Below are 21,635 nucleotides of genomic sequence, written 5' to 3' on the forward strand. Positions count from 1 at the left end.
ACATACAGAATACGGGGTCCACATTCCTACTGGATGTGTCACTCAGTGAATTAAGAGTGAATGTAATTTTGCAAAGTGCAGAAAAGTGGGCCCCACATGTCCCATTTCTTTCATTTCTAATAGCATTTTCTTTTTTTTTTTTTAACTTTTCTCCAATCTCCAGCTGAATACAAGGCTTAAACAAATCCAAACTTATCTGACCTGTCAAAAATGAATAGTGGTACTGGAGGACATTTGTAAATCATGGCAGAGGCCAAGGTCTTGTTTTGTTCTATTGCATGTCCCTGACAGTATTTTCAATGCATCTGTAATCTCCCTGAACCTTGGCAGGTTGTAGACCAGAAAGTCTCCACCCGCTTCAGTTCCAAGGATTTTTCAGGTATGCAAAGACTACAAGTTGTTGTTTTTTCCTCTATGGGTTAAAGGATTTGGGAATAGGATAAGAAAAAATAATCCTCCTTCCCATTAGGAAAAGGGAGGTATCAGCAAGATCAGAGCAAGACCAGCAAGTAGAGATGGGCACACTTCAGGACAGAGAGTGAGATGAGCAGGTTCAGTGTAGGAAGTCTTTACCATGTGTGTCCTGGATGCCACTCCCAGGCTGATTCTGGATTTATCATGGTCTAGTCTTTAGGGCAAGAAATAGCAGAGAATCCAAGAAAGTAAACTATTTATTTTATTTTATTTTATTTTATTTTATTGCGATGGAGTCTCACTCTGTGAGTGCAGTGGTGTGATCTCAGCTCACTGCAACCTCCACCTCCCGGGTTCAAGCAATTCTCTGCCTCAGCCTCCCAAGTAGCTGGGATTACAGGCATCCGCCACCACGCCCGGCTAATTTTTTTTGTATTTTTAGTAGAGACAGGGTTTCACTATCTTGCCCAGGCTGGTCTTGAACTCCTGACCTCATGATCCACCCACCTTGGCCTCCCAAAGTGCTGGGATTACAGGCGTGAGCCACCGCGCCCAGCCAGGAAACTCTTTATTACCAAACTACCCTGTCCCACAGGTTAATGATATGTTTATATACATGTGAGTCATGCCTAATTCACTCAACCTCTTTAGCAAAGGACATAGAAAGATGGACAACCTGGGGCAAAGTACGCCTGGAATTCATAAAAATTTGAGTTTGAAACACAAAGTAAGCAAAAGTCTTAATCTTTCTGGATCTCAGGGGGTTTGGGGTTTTTTGTTGTTGCTTTTGTTTTATTTTTTTGAGACAGGGTCTTGCTCTTTCACCCAGGCTGGAGTGCAGTGGCATGATCATGGCTCGCTGCAGCCTCTATCTTCCTGGGCCCAAGTGATTCTCACCTAAGCTTCCCAGGTTGCTGGGACTACAGGTGCATGCCACCATGCCTGGCTAATTTAATATTTCTGTATTTTATAAAGATGGGGTTTTTGCCATGTTGCCCAAGCTGGTCTCAAGTGATCTACCTGCCTCAGCCTCCCAAGGTGCTGAAATTACAGGTGTGAGCCACCTCACTCAGGCAATCTCAGTTTCTTTATTTAAAAATTGTAGGCAATCATATCCCTGTGCAATACTTCTAAGCTTAAATTATGCTATATAAAGCCCTTGGCACATAGTATTCACTCAATAATCTTTTTTAAAAATAAATTTTCTAAATTGCTGAAGCTTAGTATTTTAAAGTACAGGCTTTTTCTTGATTATAGGAAGCATTTTAATGGAAAATTTCAGAAAGGCATTACAGAGTTCTCTGACTTTTTATACCTAAGATAATCAATATAATTTAAGCTCTTATTGATGACTTAACAATGACTATGCTTTTTTGCTATACAGGGATTTTTATGCGGGGTATATGCTTTCTGGGGTGTAGATGACATTTCTCCCCAAATGGTGTTATACAACTCTGCTTTTCAAGGTTTTCTGCTGGGTTTTTCTAATATCTTCCACTCTTTTCCATTCTGTTATTTATTAATGCTGTTGGTTTGCCTATCTGATCCTCATCGTCATGTCTGTTATACCTAAGCTATTGTTATCTAGGAAATCATATAAACAAATATCTCAAAGTTGTCTACCAAAGATATGGCCTTGGCCCTCTCTCACTAGTTAACAGAACTTTGTTTTTTTGTTTTTGAGACAGAGTCTCACCCTGTTGCCGAGGCTGGAGTACAGTGGCATGATCTCGGCTCACTGAAACCTCCACCTCCCAGGTTCAAGTGATTCTGTTATCCCAGCCTCTCAAGTAGCTAGGATTACAGATGTACACCACCACACCTGGTTAATTTTTGTATTTTTAGTAGAAATGGAGTTTCACCATGTTGGCCAGGCTGGTCTCAACCCCCTGACCTCTGGTAATCTGCCTGCCTCGTCCTCCCAAAGTGCTGGGATTATAGGCATGAGCCACTGTGCCCGGCTTAGAACTTTGATTTTTAACTGGGCACATTACTGCCCAGGTTAAAAACTAAACTAAGCTATATTTCCCAATTTTCCTTGCTGCTAGTGTGGCCACTGACTGATTTCCAACCAGCAGACTATAAGCAAAGTGTGGAACTTCAGGGGAATTTCCTAAACAGGGAAACGATTTACCTTCCTTCCTTTCTAACTTCAATCTGCTGCTTGAAACTGGAGTTCCAGCAGCCATCTTAGGCATGGGGATGAAGGACATACCCAGTGGATGAAAGAGTGGAAAGCTAGCAGGCTTCTGAGTCCTGATGACATGCAGCTGTCATCCCAGCTCTGGACAGACCACCTAACTATGCTCACGTATCTCATTTAAACTGGGTTACCGGGACTCCACACCATAGATAACCCAACTGCCCACAAGCTTCTTAGAAGTATGTGTAAAATTAGAGTAAACGTGCTTTGAGCGACACTCTGTATGACAAGAAACAGCAGTCATTTTAGGGCAAGAGTTTTGTGTCAGGGATTTTAGCTCAGAGCTCTTTTCTGCTTTCTTCATGACTGTTGGTTATGTTCTAGATACATCAGGTTGTTGAATATGTGACCTCTTGTCCTTTAGGTAAAAAAGCCAAGTCTCCATGTGAACACATGTGAGCACATGTGACAGAAGTGAGGACAATGACCCCATGTAGCCTGTGGAGTCCACTATTTTGAGTCATAGTCTCTAATATGCACACACATACACACACACACCTTGTCCTCTATAGTCAATAATGAGGGAAATTTGACACATTATTAAGATCTGTGTAATAGTGAACTGTAATATAATAATGCTCTATTGTGCTGTTTTTGCCTAAACAAAAGTGCCTGAAAGATTTGTTTTCAAGCAGGGGAGGAAGAAAGTCAGTGGGAGTGTCTGGAAATACCTCTGAGAAAACAAAAAGGAAGCAAGTATGTGAGGTTTCTCTGTTGAAGTCCGCAGCCAATCCTTGCAGTGAATAAAAGAAGCCTTCACATGTTTGTTATAATGATTTAGTGAGACGATATACAAGATTATCGGTATGAAAATCCTCACTTTAATCATCATCATTATTAGCCATGATGATGAACAACGAAATTTTTGATCATTGGGTTTTTTGTCTAACACTAAATGTATTTTGACACCTATCTCCATCTGGACCCCATCTATAATCTCTTTTGGAAAAGTGTGAAAAGGACCACTTACAATGAATACCATATTGTCACAGGGTGGTTTCCATGGCTATTCCTGTTGCTTGTCAGGGGAGAACTTAACTTTAGAAAAAGAAGATTCATTTATAGGCTCATCAACAATTTATAAAACCACTTGACTACTAGGTTTCCCTCCTTCGCCCAAACAATAAATGTGCTAGGGATATTTAGTGACCATCCTTACAGCCGTCAAGACTTTAACAATGGAATCAGATTGGAAGGAAATATTTACTTCATATTCATCAGAGCTAATTCCAGGCAAGCCATTTTTTAAGAATTCCTCCCAACTTCTATCCCATATTCAACCTTTCTCATGTAATCATCTAAATAGTCTCAGCAATAGAAAGAATTAGAGAAATGTAACATATAAAAGTGTTTTATCCAGTTTTCTTAATTCTCTCTTCACTTGACAAATGCAAATATACGTAAATAGGTGCTGTCTGGATGAGGAATACATGCACACATGAATACGAGTGTGTGAGTGCAAGAATTCCACAGGCGGTCATTTATGAATGTAGAAAGGTAAAGGCAAGAAAGGTTTTAAAAGCTTTAAATGAAAGCTGGCTAAAGAAGAGAGGGGCAGCAAAAGATCAATGAACAAAACACGCAATAAAGAAAGAGACAGAAAAGAATAAAGAAAGACAGAGGGTGGGGTGTGGAGCAGTAATGAATGAGGGAAAGAAAAGGCCTGGGCATTGAGGGAAGCTGTAGGCAGCCCCCGGCCGGCTGCTGCTGCTGGAAGCTGGACAAGAGGGAACAGATTTCAGCAGCGGGAAGCCCTAATCTGTCAGCAGCAGTTCCTTCATGTGTGACCAGCCAGCTCAGCTTGGAGACTGGTGCCAGTCTGGGCGAGCTAACCCCACCATGTCCTCCCGGAAGAGGACGCGCCACCAAAAATTTCTGAAAGCCGAGGGAAGGTTCTCTTGCTAGCTCCTGCCACATATCTTCCTTGGCTTCTCCCGTGCCCTATCTACAGTGCTGTTCAGATCCCTCAGTAGTCATCCTAAATGCCCTGCTTCTTCCAAATCCTTATCGGCCACATCAGATCCTGGAGAATTTTCTCCAGGACATGACCACCTATGCATCCCTGACAGCACCATTTGAGAGGAAACAAAGAGAAAGACTCAAACCATTATCTATTTAAATTGTGCAAGATCTCATGTCGATATAAAAGCCACACAACCATCTCTGCTCTCGGGAAGCTCATGTTAGTTAAGCTGACCTTGCACAGCTGTGGTCCAGCCCTCACTCAGGCTTCCAGTCCACGTCTGTAACCAGAAATGACAGCACTCCAGCTTTCTGGCAACTCATTCCCATCCTTACCCCCACCCAGGCAGCCTTTATCCTTTGGTGGGAAGAGAGAGCAGATGGAGAAATGACTCCCACTCAATTCCTAAATAATACCAGCTTCAATTCCCATTAACTGTGAATTTGCATCCTTGTCTAGGTAAGAACCAAGGGAGCAAGAGCCTTGGGGACGTTGGCAGGCCAGGGCAAAGGTTAACAGCAAAGTCCTGGCTGCCTGCCAGCCCTTCTGAGGACATGGCCAAGCAGTGGAGAGGCAGCATGCTCTAGCAAAGAGCACCGCTCCTGCCATCAGGACACCTGGCTTCTGTGCCTGCCCAGCCTCCAACAGAGGAGTGACCGCTCTGAGACTGTTTTCACATATGTAAATTCCATCCTACCATCTATTCATTAAGAAGACATGCATTGAAAGCGTTGGATTAGATGAGCACTAAAGACTCTTCCAGCTCTAATGCTTTGATGCTAAGGAAAGCTGAGTTTTCTTTAAAGCTTCCTTAATGTGCTGCACAGTGAGGGGCTGAAATCCAGGACCCCTAAGGCAGATCAGGTCAGTCTGGCATCACACAGCCTGAGCTGGGGATCCCTGGGCCTCGGGTTCCTTAAAAACATATAAAATGAGAATAAAGATTCCTGTCTTTTCATTCCTGCTTTTTAATCTGATAAATATTTATCAATTGCCTACTTATCAGGCACTGTGCTGAGAATACAAAGGTTAAAAAAAATACCTTGCTCTCATTGAGCATGAATTCTACTGGGAGGAGGGAGACAACAAAGTATTTTAAAATATAATTTATACAGTATATCAGATATGTGCTATGTCAAAAAATAAAGCAGGAGAAAGGGACAGAGAGTGCTTGGGAGGGTGGGGAATACAAGTTGCCCTTTTAAACAGAGTAATCAGGGAATGTCTCTCGAGGACATTTGCATCAGGATTTTTGCAGGGATCAAATTAGGTAACTGCACAGCGCTGGGGATGCAGTAAGTACTCAAAAAGGCAACTAACGATGGAGTTCATAACTTTCGCAGCCTGGCTGACAACTGGGGCTGATTTAAATATATACCTATGACCCGCTTTTTAACCCATGCCATTGTCACCAACCCACGTCCTTTCTGAGGCAGAATCTGTTTTCAGAATGAGGCTTGTCTGCTTTCTCCACTGAGAGCCATTACCCTTCTCGGGTTTGCTTCTGCCTTCAAGACCATCCTATTCCTTCCCATAGACCATATTCCATCTGTATCTTCTTCCCCTGCACAGATGTGCATTCTCCACCCCACTCACTGTCCTCAGTTAAATGTAACTCTTTCCCCACTCACTCACCCTCTGTATCCCCTGCCCTCTCCTCTAAATCACACTAATTTTTTAAAGGAGTGATACAGTTTGGATGTTTGTCCCCCCCAAATCCCATGTTGAAATGAGACCCCAATGCTGGAGATTGAGCCAGTGGGAGGTGTTTGTGTCACAGACGTGGATCTCTCATGAATGGCTTAATGCCCTGCCCATGGTCATGAGTGAGTTCTCACTCTATTAATTCATGTGAGAGCTGGTTATTTGAAGAGACTGGCACTTCCTCCCCTCACTCTCCTGCTTTCTCTCTCACCATGTGACATGCCGGCCCCCCTCCACCTTCCACCATGAGTGGAAGTTTCCTGAGGCCCTGACCAGAAGCAGATGCTGGCACTGTGCCTCTTGTACAGCCTGCAAAACTGTGAGCCAAATAAACTTCTTTATAAATTATCCAGCCTTTAGTATTCCTTTAGAGCAATGCAGAATGGACTATAGGAATCCATTTTGGACTTTATCGAAATGCAAAAAGGAGGAAGGCGAAGAGAAAAATAAAAGGGGGGGGAAGGGGAAGAGGAAGAATAACAAAAAAGAGACAAAGAAGAAAAACACCACCTATATTACGGGTGAGTTTTAAATCTTAGAAGTCAGCCGCGGAATTAGTGATTAAGGAAAGAATACTGTAGGGGGTCTCAGTGTTAAAAATGCTTGAAAATGCCTTTCACAAGTTTGACTTCAGGGAGAAGAAGCAACAATCATTTACTGAAATGACCATCTATATGTCCGATATGAGGAATGTGAAAGACTAGAGGAAAACAGAAGAGTTTGAATCGTCCTCCCATTCAATGATTGTTCCGTACACAGCTAACACATGCGTTGTTATGCCTGAACTACAATAAGCATTGAATGTATCTTTTAGGATAGTTATTAGGTTCTTCAATTATCTTTCCCAACTTATATATCCTTTTACACTACTGAGCAGATAAAGTCATTCCCTCCCTCTATGTACAGGTGTGTGTCATTTTACTAAACATTTTGCATTAAAATGTGCATTTTTGTGCATATACATAAAAATGTAGCTTTCCTTAGACTCTGGCACACTTCTTTAATAAGATGAAAAGCCACTGTGCCAGCTATACCGCTTATTACTATGCATTCATGTAACCTTTTGGTTGTTTCACTGTAAATTAGATTATGTGAAGTGAACCTATAACATGTGTTTGCCTTACCATAAATCTGCCTGTGCTGGCACTCATCGAACATTTAATAACAAATAAAAGATGGGTAATGACCAAGCAGCTCTTGCCCATAATGCCTAAAAACTAATTGACTCAATTCCTCATTTTTTTTTAACCTTTCAGCACTTTCCAGGCCAAGAGTCAAATGAGGATCCCATGAGAACAATCTGGCTCATACATTGGTTCCAAAGATGGGGAATTTGCCTCAAGGTTGTAGGAAGATTGAGCTTATCACAGCTCTTTCATTAAGAACCTAACAAAGTACTTTTTTTCACATCAGTTATTCAAAGTCACTCTTCCCGATCCCTCAAAGGCTGGGCCAGGACGACCCAGCCTTTTAAGATGGCAACTTTCACTGAGAAAGAAGAATTTAGGGAAGGAGGAAACAAATGTTGAGTAGAAAAACTAAAGACACTGGGGAAAAGTAATTAGGCAAGATTCATAAGAGGTTTGCTATATTAAGATCCATCTATCTCAAATAGCATCCGTTCTTTCTACAAGTTCCAAAAGTAGCTCTGTATGAAGAGAAGCAGCGGGCTCTCAGGACAGAAAGAGAGCACAGAGGTATGTGGCAGGTGTACCATCACGTGAGTGACAGAAACAGACCATCAGAGATTACAGAGTACATGGAGAAGGAAAATAACCACTAACTGCTCCTTGGAGAAATGACAAATGAAAAATGTAGACGGGTGCCTCCTAATAACTCACAATTTCTTCCCAGCTAAGGGGAATGAAGATGGGTTTGGAAAACTTACCTAATCATTTTCTAAACATTTTCAGATCATCTGGTACCAAAAGGTTTTTAGACTTTTCTCAGGAACCAAGAAAATTCTTCCCTTAGAGAATATATAGCATAAGAAATTCTCCAGCTCTTTCAATCAAATAAAGTTATCAGTTGGAATAAAACTCTCTTAGCATGTCTTCGGCTACAGTATAGGGCATTGTACTATATTTATTACTAAGGCACAAATGAATGCTATGAAGTTCCAACAGAAAATTAATTTTTATATGTATTCAAAGTAGGGTTGCCAGATTTAGCAAATAAAACTACAAGAGCTCCATGAAATCTGAATTTCAGATAAATAACAAATATTCATTTGGTATAAATATGTCCCATGCAATATTTAGTATTGACTTGTGCTAACAAAATTATTCATTGTTTATCTGAAATTCAAATTTAACTTGGCTTAAGTATTTTTCTTGCAACCCTGGCAAAATGCCTCCTCCAGGCAACCCGGAATCTATCTGGAGATAATCACTAAGTCTATAACAGGCCAGGCTTCAAGGAGTTAAGAAGTTATCGGTGAGGAATTTGGATTAACACCTGATAAGTAATGTTCATTTGATAGTGAATTGAAATAGTGCATTTAAGGATCCTCCCTGAGAAGGATTTTATGCCATAAAAATATATTCTTCCTCTGGTAACTAACAAGTGAATCACTTCAAATACATGTCTCTCTTTGGGATTCAGGTATATCATATAACCTCTTCTCTCCATCCCCTAAGTGTAGACTTAGGAACTTTCCCCACGTGGAAAGAAAGCTGTAATCCGGATAGGTGTGCATGAGACCTGTACCTCCCCCTACAATGCTTCTAGCAGGGAAAGGGGCCTATGAATGCTATTGTCTTTTCAGAAGGTGAGAGGAGAAGCCACTTTCCTAACCCTACATCCCTAGTGTCATGCTGGGGCTGGGCCACTCCCAGAAATCTCCCAGAGAGCCTTCCTCCCTACTGCAGTTGCTGAGAGGAGAATAGCAGGCCGAAGGAAAAGTCATCCTTATAAAACAACCAGCCATTTGCAGCAATTTTATTTGCAAAGATTTCCTGCTGTGGCTAAATGGTGTGGCTGCTTGGTTTGTTATTTAAAAGAGTGACCCTAGTGAGACCAGAGCTCTGAAGGGGTGGAGAGTCTGATTTCAGAGCAGGGTAAGTAGGAGGAGCTTGAACTGAATGTGCCTAATTGATTCCACTGCTGCTTTTGAGCGTGCTGTGCCTGGTGATAAAACTGCAGACTTGGGGCTAACTCTATAAACCCTGTTAGTCAACACCAATCCTTTCTGGATCCTGATAGGAAACTATACTAAAATATTCTCAAGACAGGCAGGGATTACATTCAAGAACCAGAAGAAGATGTATTTGGATGGAGAGGAAGGAAGAGAAAGACAATGGAGATAAGGGAAGAATGGAGGTGTATGGACAAGGGAGACATCCAAGAGATGTCCAGCGGGCAGGCAGGTGCAGAACCCAAGTAAAGGCAGGGAACTGGGGCAGTTTGCAGAGGAAATGCTTTAGTGGAGAAGTAGGTAGGTAAATCTGAAGACACTTCTTAAGCTGTACATTTGGGAAATCAAGTGAAGCTGGACTCCCTCTCTCTCTCAGTCTCTCTGCTCTACACTGGTGCCTGAGGAATTGATGAATAATAATCCTTATTCCCTGTAGGACTGCTACACTGGAAAAGACGGATGTGGGCCTCTAGGACTGAGTAGGGCCACCTTCCTGGGTGGCCACACGGGAGCATCTCAGGCCTCAGAGGGATGGCAACAAAGGTTAAAACCAATTGCGATTTCAGAGATATGTGGTTAGAAACCAGGCTTCAGAGATGACATTTACATTGTAATGTAACATAAGCCAAGCAGGAAATAATAATATCTGCAGATCATTGTTTACCCAGCAGAAGTTTTAAGTTAAAAGTAGGCAGTCCTGGGCCATATTTATGAGCTTTAAGGTAACATTCACTTGATTTCTTCGTGTTGTTGGGCAGATGTTTTAGTCTCAGTAGTCCTTCACTGTTAGCTTTGGTTTTAATTAGCAAACATTTGGGAAAATAATCTGAATCAGATTTGAATTTAACATGAAAAGCAGTGGGAGGAAAACCAAAGCTACAGAACTGAATCAACAGTACATTTTTCAAGGGAATCTTTATTATCTTGCAAGAACAGAGCAGAACGGGAAGGCTTCTGCAGAGCAGGTGTGCACTGAGTCTTGGAGGGCATCATTCACTTCCGTGTGCCATGCACTGTGCAGGAAATGGGGTCAGAGAAATGAGTGCTATGGGAAGGTCACTACTCTCACAGAGCTCACAGGGAAGGGAGATAATACAGCATGCAATTGCCACAGTTTGAAGAGTGGCTTTATCTGAAAAGTACAAGATGTAGTGAAGGCATATAATACAGTAATCTTATTCTGAAGCTCAGGAAAGACTTCCCAGCAGAAGTAATGCCAAGACTGAAGCCTGAGGAATCTGACAAATGAAGAGCATGAGGCAGGTAAGGGAACATCAGCACCTGTGTTTGGTGGGAAGGGGCACGCTGGAGAGTAAGTTTAAGACAGAGAGAGGAAAGAGCTGGAAGCAAGAGAGAGCATGGTGTTTCTGAAGAACTAAGTTCAGTGTTGCAGGAAGGTAGCGTGCAAGGCAGAGAAAAGCATGAGAGAATTTTGGAAAGATAGGCAGGGCCCATGAGGCTGAAGTCTTTATAAACCATATTAAGGAGAATGGACCTCATTAAAGGAGCAATGAAAAGCCTCTGAAAGGTATTAAGCAAGAGAATGATGAAATCACATTTTTAATTTTGATCACCCTGGCTGCAATGTAAATTGAAAAGCAGCAGAACTTGGAGGAGGAAGATCATGTAAGAAGCCCTGTAGTAATGCACGTGAGAAAAAATGGACTGGGATGTTGTAGGAGAGATGAAAACAAGAACGGCATTCCAGAGGTATGGGGAGACTAAAATCCGGGGCAAACAGTACTATTGACTATGAGGTGTCAGGGATGTGGAACCAAGGGCATCTAGGAAATTTTTATTTTAGGTAACTTTGTAATAGAATACATCATTGACAGGCAGTGCAGATTTGGCTAGGAGAGGGTGGGAGACTAGTGGGAGAAGAGATAGAAGTTGAGCTTTGGATACTGTGAGTTCGAAGTGCCCATGGAATCCAAAGAAACATATCTGGCCACAGGTAAGAATACAAATTTAGAGCTCAAGGGAGAGGTTGCAACCAGAGATGTCACTTTGGAAAATATACAGACATTAATTGTATCCTTGGGAATGGATGAGAAAGGAAGAGGGTCTAGAACCCCAAGAAGTGCCCATATTTAAGGGATGCATAAAACAGGAGTGTGCTAAGGAGCCCCAGATGGAACTGGAATAGAAGGAAACCAGAGAGGTAGAAGAAAAACCAAGACAATCTGTACCAAGCAAGGGGCAATACCTAGGGATGATGGAAAGAGGAACCTCTAGAGAGTTGATGGTGGAAGAATATCAAGATTGGATCACAGATATAACTACTGTGAACCTGGTTTGAGTTTCAACCCTGAATTGAAGCTGTACTCTACAGACTGCAGTCCAGCTCCCTGCTAGAATTTACCCACTCAACCTCCACTATATGTTTTTTAACATCCCAAGTACACCTTTTAATATTTTATTTATTAAGGTAGATAGTGAGTACCTGAGTATGCATTCAGTTTTTCTGAATACCTTTCTGTACATCTTAATACAATTAAAAATAATTTCAAATGGATGTCCAAAACATTGTTGAATGAAAGAAATCAAGCTATTGAACAGCAAGTATACTTATATTTCCATATATGTAACATTGTGTATTTATGTCCATATAAATGTACATGCATAGAGAGATATCTAGAAAGATGTTCACGAATTATTTCTACAATGATTATCTCCAATTAGTTGGATTTAAGATCACTTTTATTTCTAAAACACACTTCTTTATGTTCTATTTAGTTTGAATTTTTATAATGTACTTACATAGAAGTTTTATACAAATAATAAAACCACGAAAGTATAGTATAGAATCTTCTACCCCGCAGAGTCATTTAATACCCCACGGAGGATGCACTGCAGTCATGGCTGGGTTATGCAAGGTGAGGGCTTGCTAAACAAACCAGACTAAAAGTAACTATAAAAGCCACCTCTATAGCAGCATCCTCACCCTTAAAGGCAGAGGCTGGAGAAGGAAGAGACAAAAACCAAGCCTGTTTCTTTAAAGAAAGAATATCCTTCATATGACTACAGATTCGCATAACCTGTTCTTCAATCTTACTACAATACAGCAATATTCCAAAGGTAAGTGGACTAGTCCTCCCTTATTTCTAAGTCTCCTGCATCTTTCTTTGTGATCAAGTAGTACTTACAGATCAGAGAGGCCTAGGTTCAACTCCAAACTGACCACTCACTTGCAACATGACATTGTATAATTTACACCTCCAAGCCTATTCTTTCGTATTGTAAAATAGAAACAATTGTTAAAACCTGACTTATAGAGTTATTTTGAGGATCAAATGAAACCAAACATGCAAAACCCTTAGAGTAACATCTAACACATAATAAGTGCTCAATAAATGAAAGTTGTTTTGGCAAGGTTGGATCCAAAACACTCCCCCAGTCATGACCAATTGCCATGCCCAAGGCCAGGCTTCAACCTGCTACCATCTTGAACTGTTCTTCCTGCAGTTTCTGAACTTCCAACCCCAGTCTTTGAAGCTCCCCTCTCATCTCCACCATCAACGTGCCCTCTGTTCCACACTCACCTATTTAGCATATTGGACTGGTAGATTCTCTTCTCATGGGTGTTGTAACAACTGCTTTTGGGCTCAGGGATGAAGCTGTGCTCAGACAGCATGTCAGAAGCAGCAGTGGTGATTATGGCAATTCCATCTCTCACTCTGGCGGGGAGGCCATAGTCCCATTCATCATATGATACAGAGATGAGCCCAGTGGGGAACTCCGCAGGCACTGTGTCTGTATCCCCTGCCACCAGACTGGGCACGATCCACGTGTAGCCATAGCCAGTCAGCCCTACTGAGTTGGCCACTTCAAAGATGTAGGTGGCTTCTTCCTTGGTACAGTAAAGAAGAATGATGGGGCTTTGAAGTTTCTTGAGCTGATTCTGGATCTTAGAATCTCCATCGTCCAGGGACATGTCCAGTAGGAGGACCTCCTCTAGCTCCCAGCCCACAAAGCTATTCTCAATGGTGCTGCGGATCTTGTTTACAAAGTCCTGGTAGCCAGGGAAATAGGTGGTGACGATAGAAAAGATGTACCAGTCATATTCTTCCATGATGTTGAGCATTACGGAAGCTTGCTGTTCAATTGATGGGCCAAACTGGAAGAACATGGAGGATTCATCCTAGAAAAAGAACAGGACAAAAAAAGGAAGAGAGAAAAAAATCAAACCAAAGATGGTAATGGAGATTTTGAACCAAGTGGGTACAAAGATTTGTGTTCATTACTTATTTTTATATAATGCCTTTACAAGTTTGTATTTACAGTAAATATTTTTAAATATTTAAATTGCAGATATTTGTAATACTTTTCTTCCTAAAATTGTCTCCTAGACTTTACAGAAAATCAACCTATGTCTATACTTGCCTTGTCTGAAATCCTTGGGGTTCCTGCCAGAGCCTAGGGAAGCTCCCTAAAATCAAATATGTTAATATTTCTAAAGCAAAACATATGAAGAGTCACATAGTGTAGAATAAAGGCTCTAAACGGCCTCATGTCAGTTCAGGTCAGGTTTTGTTGTCAAATGAGCTATACAAACACAAATGCACATGCCCACACAGACATACACACACATACATACTTTCCATTTTTCAAGGCTTTTGGATTTCTTGCTTGTGAATGTGTATCACTCAGTCACAGAGTGCATAATCCAAAAATGTCATTGATCTACACATAAACCTATCTATGGAGGTGAGATAAGCTCAGTGGTCCAGAAGGTGAATGGTACTCAGATACAGATATCAGGGAGAAGTATATGTAGTACGAAATTGGATCACTATGTGTTCTATCAACATATAAATGTTAAATTAATATCACATTTAGTTTGCTCTCTAACTTCTACTCTGATAATAATATATGCAGAACAGAATAAGGCTCAAACAGTATGTCTAAGCTGCAAGTTAAAATTATTGCCATTTGAACTCATATCCGATTAAGCTTTACTTCAGACATATAGAAGATATGCTTTCTCTGACCTACAGGACACCACAGGTCTTGGTTTGACCCGGGCATTGCACACACCCTCCCCTGTCAATTTTGAGCGTCTTCTGATTTCTCCTTCCTTTCCAGGGAGAAGCCATTTTAAATGTCTCCCATTTTAAGCTGTGTTTCACCTGCTGTTCTGAGATACCAAGTCCTGCATTTTCTCTCTACCTTTAGCTAGATGAGTCCGAAAACACAAAATGAACACCTTCTCAGTCTTGTCCTCCTATTTCCCCTGATTTCCTCCTGGGTAATGGTATGTCTTTTCTTGCTCTGTGCCCCTTATCTTCTATCCCATGGCTCATCTCCATTTTATAGCAATCCAGGCTAACAAAACTGTGTCTTTTCTAAGGGGCAGTTCCTTCTTATCCCCCAATGAGAGCTTCAAAGTACAGTTACAAGAGACCTGGGCTTTTAAACAAAATTACATAGTGGTTTCTCAGTTCAGGAACATATTGTTGTGCAGCTGAGAAATTGCTGAGCATTTCTTCAGCACCCCTTATTGAAAAAAATACAGATTGGGAAATATCCAGCTGGTATCCAAAAATCCTGATTCGGCAATGAGAGCTGCCAGCCCCTGGCTCTGCCTGGGCTGTTTGTTCTCACAGCTTGAACTTTTCACATTTTCCACAGGCTACCCAGAATGAAACCCTGGATGTTTGGTCATATAGGAGTAATTTTTCCTGGTAAGGGTGAAATGGTGCTCACCAGCGCTCTCTTCTCTGGACTTAAAGATACAGTTGAAGAGGAGCTTCATAGGATCATGTAATTCAGAAAAGCAGGGAGGGTGAGTCACCAACAATGGGTGAGTAGAAAAAAGGGAATGAATTCACAATAGAATAATTATATCCTGTGTATCTATTCCAAACCCTGGCCAGTCCCTGATCCTAGACTTCTCCTACTACATGAATACAACTCTTAGGCAAAGCTGACCTTGTCGTTAGGTTAAATAACACAGTGGGACTTTGGTCGGAATGTTTGCATCCTCCTCAAATTCATACGTTGAAATCCTAACTCCCAAGGTGATGGTATCTGATGGTATCAAGAGATGAGTGAGGCCCTCATAAATCAAATGAGTGCCCTTATTAAAGAAGCCCCAGAGAGCTGCCTTGCTCCTTCCACCCTGTGAGGACAGAGCAAGAAGATGCTCTCTATGAGTCAGGGCATGAGCCCTCACCAAGCACCAAATCTACTGGCACCTTGATCTTGAACTTCCCAGACTCCAGAAAAGTGAGAAATAAATTTCTGGTTTTTTTTTTTCCCCAGAGTCTCACTCTGTCACCCAGGCTAGAGTGCAGTGGCACAATCTCAGCTCACTGCAACCTCCACCTCCCGGGTTCAAGCAATTCTCTGCCTCAGCCTCCCGAGTAGCTGGGATTACAGGCGCCCACCACCATGCCAGGCTAATTTTTGTATTTTTAGTAGAGAAGGGGTTTCATCATCTTGGCCAGCCTGGTCTTCAACTCCTAACTTCATGATCCACCTGCCTCAGCCTCCCAAAGTGCTGGGATTACAGGCGTGAGCTACTGCGCCCATCCAAATTTCTGTTCTTTATAAGTTACTCAGTTTATAAGTAGCCTGAAAGGACTGAGACAAGTGGGAATCTGGGGCAATACAATTTTATTCCAAGAATTGTCAGTGGCCTACAGAGGACGACGACAGGAAAGGAAGGCCAGTGGCAAGGTGACACCCCTAGAATAGCTGTCACTTTAAAGAGACACCCATTTGTTTTTCCTGTCATGCTTCCAGCTAAAGAAAAACTGGGGGATTCCGAAATGAGAAATATTATCACATGAGCTTCCGCAAGCCCAGTGGTTATAGCAAAGTGAAGAAACTTTCCAATATGCTTTAAGATGTACAAGCTTGGGATGAAAGGGATCCCAGTGGCAAACAAAGCAGGTCTACCTATTCTGTGATAAATGAACAGATCTTATCACAAGAAGGCTCTTGAATAGATGCAAAGTTCATGTGCTATGAAACCACAGCTGGCTGAAATACATAGCAAGAGGTACAAAAGCCATGGGGGTCCATAGTAAATGGGCTTTGTTAATTAGATTGAATTTAGAAGAAAACCAATCTATTAAATACCAACTTGGCCCTCCCCTCTGTTAGGCTTCTCTTAATACTCTCTCTCCCCCAGTTGCAAGTAGCTTGTAAAGACACTGCTAGCTACTGTGTGAAGGAAGCCAATGCATAATGAGAGTGAGAAATGAGAAAAATTGATATGGCTCCATCATCCCCAACTACATCCTTACCGTACCTTCTAGTTCTATTGTCCTCCACAATCTGATCCTTTTCCTGATTCCTCTGCCCCGATCGATGCCCAGCTCAACCATTTTATTTTGCCAAGCCCTTATTAAATAAGGATGCTTTATATGACCATTTTATCTGGCACCCAAAGGAGGCTAATGAAGCCAAACAGAAGTCAAGAAACAGAATAATAGCTTGGGCCAATGTTTCCTGGTATAATGAGTAGTCCAGTTATTATTCATTTAGTTGACACATCAATATGGTGTACAGTGATCAGGAATGGGACAGCTCTTTTTCAGTAAAGCTCTAGTCTAGCTGTAAGTTGCAAATGGTGACAGGCTTTGCAAATTATGGCCATTGCCACAAATAAAACGGCAATCTTCATGAGTGCATCGAGTAGAAAGGACTGGTGGCCACACATCCATCTTTGCAGGCACCCAGCATGCACTGTGATTACCGCAAGTTATCGAGGATGAAGGACAGAGATATAATTCTGTTTGTAGCTCACTATGCTTCCCCACTTACATTTTTATCTCCTAATGTCATTACAAAATGTTGACATGCAGGGGTCCTTGGAGCAGTCTCCTCCTAGTGAAGAATCCCAGTCAAATTTATTACCTGAATGTCCTTCTTCAACTCACCTCAAGAGCATCTTTAACATATTCCTATATAAAGGGCCATCGTAACAGAGATGAATAAGCAGCACAGGGAAGGTAGAATTGTACACTAGACCCTAACAGTCTAGAACCATAATGTGGGGTCCCCATCATTTTGATGTTTGTGGTGTTTATTTGCTAATAAGAATAAAAAAAAAGAGGTGCTTTTTCATCTTATTATCTGCCTCAGAAAATAATTGCCTAAAATATTAGCAGTACCTAAGATGCCTCTTCTGCATCATCCAGATCCCTTATGGATCCACTTCACAAATAAAGGATTAAGTGCCCCAGCGGCTGGTAGTGCCCCTGGCAATAGGGCTTCCACTCAACACCCTTGGGGACTGCCTCAGCTAAAAAAGCCCACTTCCCCAAAGCCATATCTCTTTCCTGGGGTAAATGGGACTGAATGACTGGCTGTTACAGGTGTAAAGACCTAATCTTCTTGCCCTAACTCTGGACAACTCCAATGGGTCAGTTTATCTTCAGAATTCCCCCACAGGATTTCTGAAGCTTCCATGAAAACTGCATCACACCTGCACTTCTCCTGTCCAGCCTTGTCCAATCTTCCCTTCCCACTCATGGTGCTGATCTCAAAAGCAACCCCTAATAAACCCCCTGCACACTAACCTCAGGCTCAGAGTCTGCTTCCCTGGGAACCTGACTCTACCCATTTCCCCCTTTTCAACACCAAAAAGAAATTGCTTCAAAGAGAACATATCTATTTTCAAATACTGAAATGACTTATTTGGTAGAAAGACAAATCTTTGCTCATTAAATTCAGAGGAGAAGAGAACTGGGAACAATGAGCAGAAGTATTAAAAGGCATTATTGGGCTCAATATAAGAAATGCATTTGCCAAAATTATAGGTTCTTAAAATGGAATGGGTCTCCTAAGGTAGTGAGCTCTCTGTCACTGTAAGCATTCAAACAAGAGCTGAATTATTATCTAACAGAGGGATTTTTGCCAGTACATTGGCTGGAAAATTTTATGATTATCCTTAAGACCCAATTCAAATGTCAGGTCTTTCATGTATGTTATCTTTTCTAACTTTCCCTGGTCAACTTACTTCTATCTCCCCTTTGCTTTTATCACATCTTGTACATGCCTCCGTCATCATACTTACACAGTAAACATGCATACTTGCCTTATCTGACTAAAAATGTTTCTCAAGAGGATAAACTATACCTTGTTCATCTCTAGATCCCTAGCTGACACATGAAACATTTTTCTAGTGTTCATTGTATTAATATTGTAGACGTTTTGTGTACTGGGTGGGAAAGTAACTGAAATGAATTTGATGATCTCATCTAGTTCTTTTTTTTTTTTTTTTTTTTTTTGAGACGAAGTCTCACTCTGTTGCCAGGCTGGAGGGCAGTGGCATGATCTTGGCTCACTGTAACCTCTGCCTCTCAGGTTCAAGCAATTCTCATGCCTCAGCCTCCCGAGTAGCTGGGACTACAGATGCACACCACCACACCCAGCTAATTTTTTTTTGTATTTTTAGTAGAGATGGGGTTTCATCATGTTGGCCAGGATGGTCTCCATCTCCTGACATGGTGACCCGCCCACCTCAGCCTCCCAAAGTGCTGCGATTACAGGCATGAGCCACCACGCCCAGCTAGTTTCAAATTTTTATGCTGATGGCACATATCTACCTCATAGAAATAAGGCATGCCTAAAAAGTTATGCATAAACTGTGCTTTTACAAAATGTGAGGGGATCCCTGTTGTAGCCAGCCAGAGTGGCAGAAAATGCTACAGTCACTTATTTACATCCCTTTGTAGCAAACTCCTTAAAAGCATCATCTATACTCAGTTCTCCTAATTCGTCTTCTCCCATTCTCATAAACTGAATCCAATTAGACTTTCAACACCACCACTTCACTGAAACCCCTCTTGTAAAAGGCAGGTGACTTTGATATTGACAATGCCAATGTCCACTTGCAGTCCTCCTTATCTACCAGCAACATTTGATGTTCTTCATCCAATCCCTGCAAGAGCATGCTCAATGGTACCACTGGCTCTGTCTCAACCCCCTAGTCTAATGCTCAACAAAGAAGGATGATCTTTTGTAAACTTAAGATGTTATTCTATACCCCAAGCCCTAAAAGACTCCCCAATGTACTACAAAGAAACAGCCAGCACCCTTGATTTGGATCCCATATTGGCCCTTGGGTCCCAGGCCCTCACTCTGCTCCATGCACTCTGATCTGTATTGAACACACTCACACATTCTTGCACCAGGCCTTTGCTGTAGCTATTTCCCCTGCCTGAAACATTTTTCTCCAGCTATCCAGGTATCACACATGCACCTCTTCCACGTCTTTGCTAAAATCTTGCCTTCCCAACAAAGTGCTCTCAATCCTGACCATAACACGGAATGCTGAAGCCTGTCCTCACTTTTCATAGGCATATCTGATCCCCTTGTCCAGCTTTGCTTTTTCTTTTTCCCGTAGCATCTCTCACCATCAGATGGACTACATGATTACTTATTTGACATGTTTATTATGAACTCACCTGCCTCTTCCCAATTAAATGTGAGCACCAGGAGGGCAGGGATCGGTATGTGTTTGTTCATTGCTATAACCCAGCACCTGGAATTGAGGTCTGGCCCATAGGGTGCTCTCAGTAAATATTTGAATTTTTTTAAATGGGGTCATGGATGCTGCAACCAGATGCTCTCAAATCTAACCTATCTTTGTTGGCTATCCAATTGTGATTATATTTTTCCAGCATCTTAAAGTCTTTCACATTATTCAAATCTTTGTACTGTATAATATCATAGGGAATATAATCCTGTTAGGACACTAGTATAGTTTCAGATTAAATCAATCTGGTTTCCCTCTAGTCTCTTTCCTATTACATTAATAAAGAAAATTCTCCTTCTTTTCTTCTAAATTCAGTTCTTGAGGAGGATCTGTGTCTGAAAAACTATGGAACTGGTAGGCTTTCCCTGAGACTTTCTCCATCAGATTAAGGAAGGCAAATGTAGAAATGATGGGCTAAGAGGCCAGGGTTACCCAGCTGTCCTGAGAAGTTCTGAGTACTCCATCTTCACTCCTTCCACATTTAGCACAGAGTAGAAGCAGAACATGGGAGACAAAAAATCTCTTTCTCCTCCCAAAATAAGGGGAAATACTTTCCTCTACTCACCAAATCCTAAATGATCATCTCCTTTGATGAGTAGAAATTCTGATACCACACCATCATTTTTTTCTGGTGACTAAGGCTGGAGTTAGTTCTTTAGCATGGCTTTGAATAGTGTCAGAGTTTTGCAAACAGTGTCTTGCAAGATAGGGAAAATTTCCGATGTTCTCCAGCCTCACCATTAATCAAAACTATCATGACTGAAACACACAATGGAAGCATATTGATAGAGAATCATGATCTTTCCTGCCTGTTAAATGCCAGACCCATTCTTTCTTTAAACCCTTGCACACAAAGGAGAACATTCTGAGTTTTCAAAGAAATTCAAGCAGATCTGGCAAGTTTAAGAGCCACTCTGGATAACTAAACAACTTCCGCAGAAGCCAGCATTCTTTTTATTATTTGTTCTTTCAGAAGATAATTGTCCTTTCTACTTGAATTTGGCCCCATTTTCCTCCCTGACTGAGTCTCTCTTTGGATGTGCTTTAATCGCCAAATTTAAACCACAGTAGAGAAACAAACTAAAGGTATTCATTCACTTTGAGAATGTCTACAAGATTCTTGATATTCTAGGTCACAGAGACAACTTTATAGCCAGAAGAAAACAACAGGAAGTGTAATAAGAGGAGAAGAAGGAACAGGTAGATTCCCCATCACTAAGATATCTAAACGAATTACAGAAGTAAGGGAGCAAAGGTCCTGGAGGATAGTAAGAGCACTTTGAGAATGTGTTTGTGCCCCTTTGTAAGGTATCGGGACCACTAAAATCTTAACAAGACTCTTTCATTTCATCTTAAAGTAAAATTCCTTTCCTAAAAGCAATCAAACCTACTCTCAGATGGACTGACTTGTATTTTTATTAAGAGGTGCCTTTCTATAAAAGAGCAAGCTGACAAGTTCAGCAACAATCAGGTTCTGTGACTGAATAAATGTACTTTTAAATAAACACAAGGGAAGAAGGCAGGAAAATAGGAAAGGTTGGAAAAAAATGAAATGAATAGAGAAAAGGTGTGTACATATTAAACTAAGTGTTAAGTAGTAGGGTTATCAATATCACACTAAATTTAATAAAATCAAGTGTGGTCAACACAAATATAGGTCTGGGCATTTATAGAATAAAATGACAGGCATCATAAAACTAAACCTAATAACCAAAGGGAAGAT

At 41.4% G+C, this 21,635-nt stretch overlaps 1 protein-coding gene across 2 annotated transcripts in view; it reads right to left on the minus strand.

The window, feature by feature from the left end:
• The window catches only part of GRIN2B (glutamate ionotropic receptor NMDA type subunit 2B), a 439,516-nt gene that overhangs the window by 194,874 nt on the left and 223,007 nt on the right, over positions 1-21,635 (minus strand). For both annotated transcript variants that reach the window (XM_034935408.4, XM_008969550.5), the window contains one exon: positions 12,963-13,561. In XM_034935408.4, the coding sequence (XP_034791299.1) occupies positions 12,963-13,561 (599 nt within the window). The remainder of the gene's footprint in view (positions 1-12,962; positions 13,562-21,635) is intronic.

The sequence above is a fragment of the Pan paniscus genome, chromosome 10, assembly GCF_029289425.2.
Source record: "Pan paniscus chromosome 10, NHGRI_mPanPan1-v2.0_pri, whole genome shotgun sequence".
NCBI lineage: Eukaryota > Metazoa > Chordata > Mammalia > Primates > Hominidae > Pan > Pan paniscus.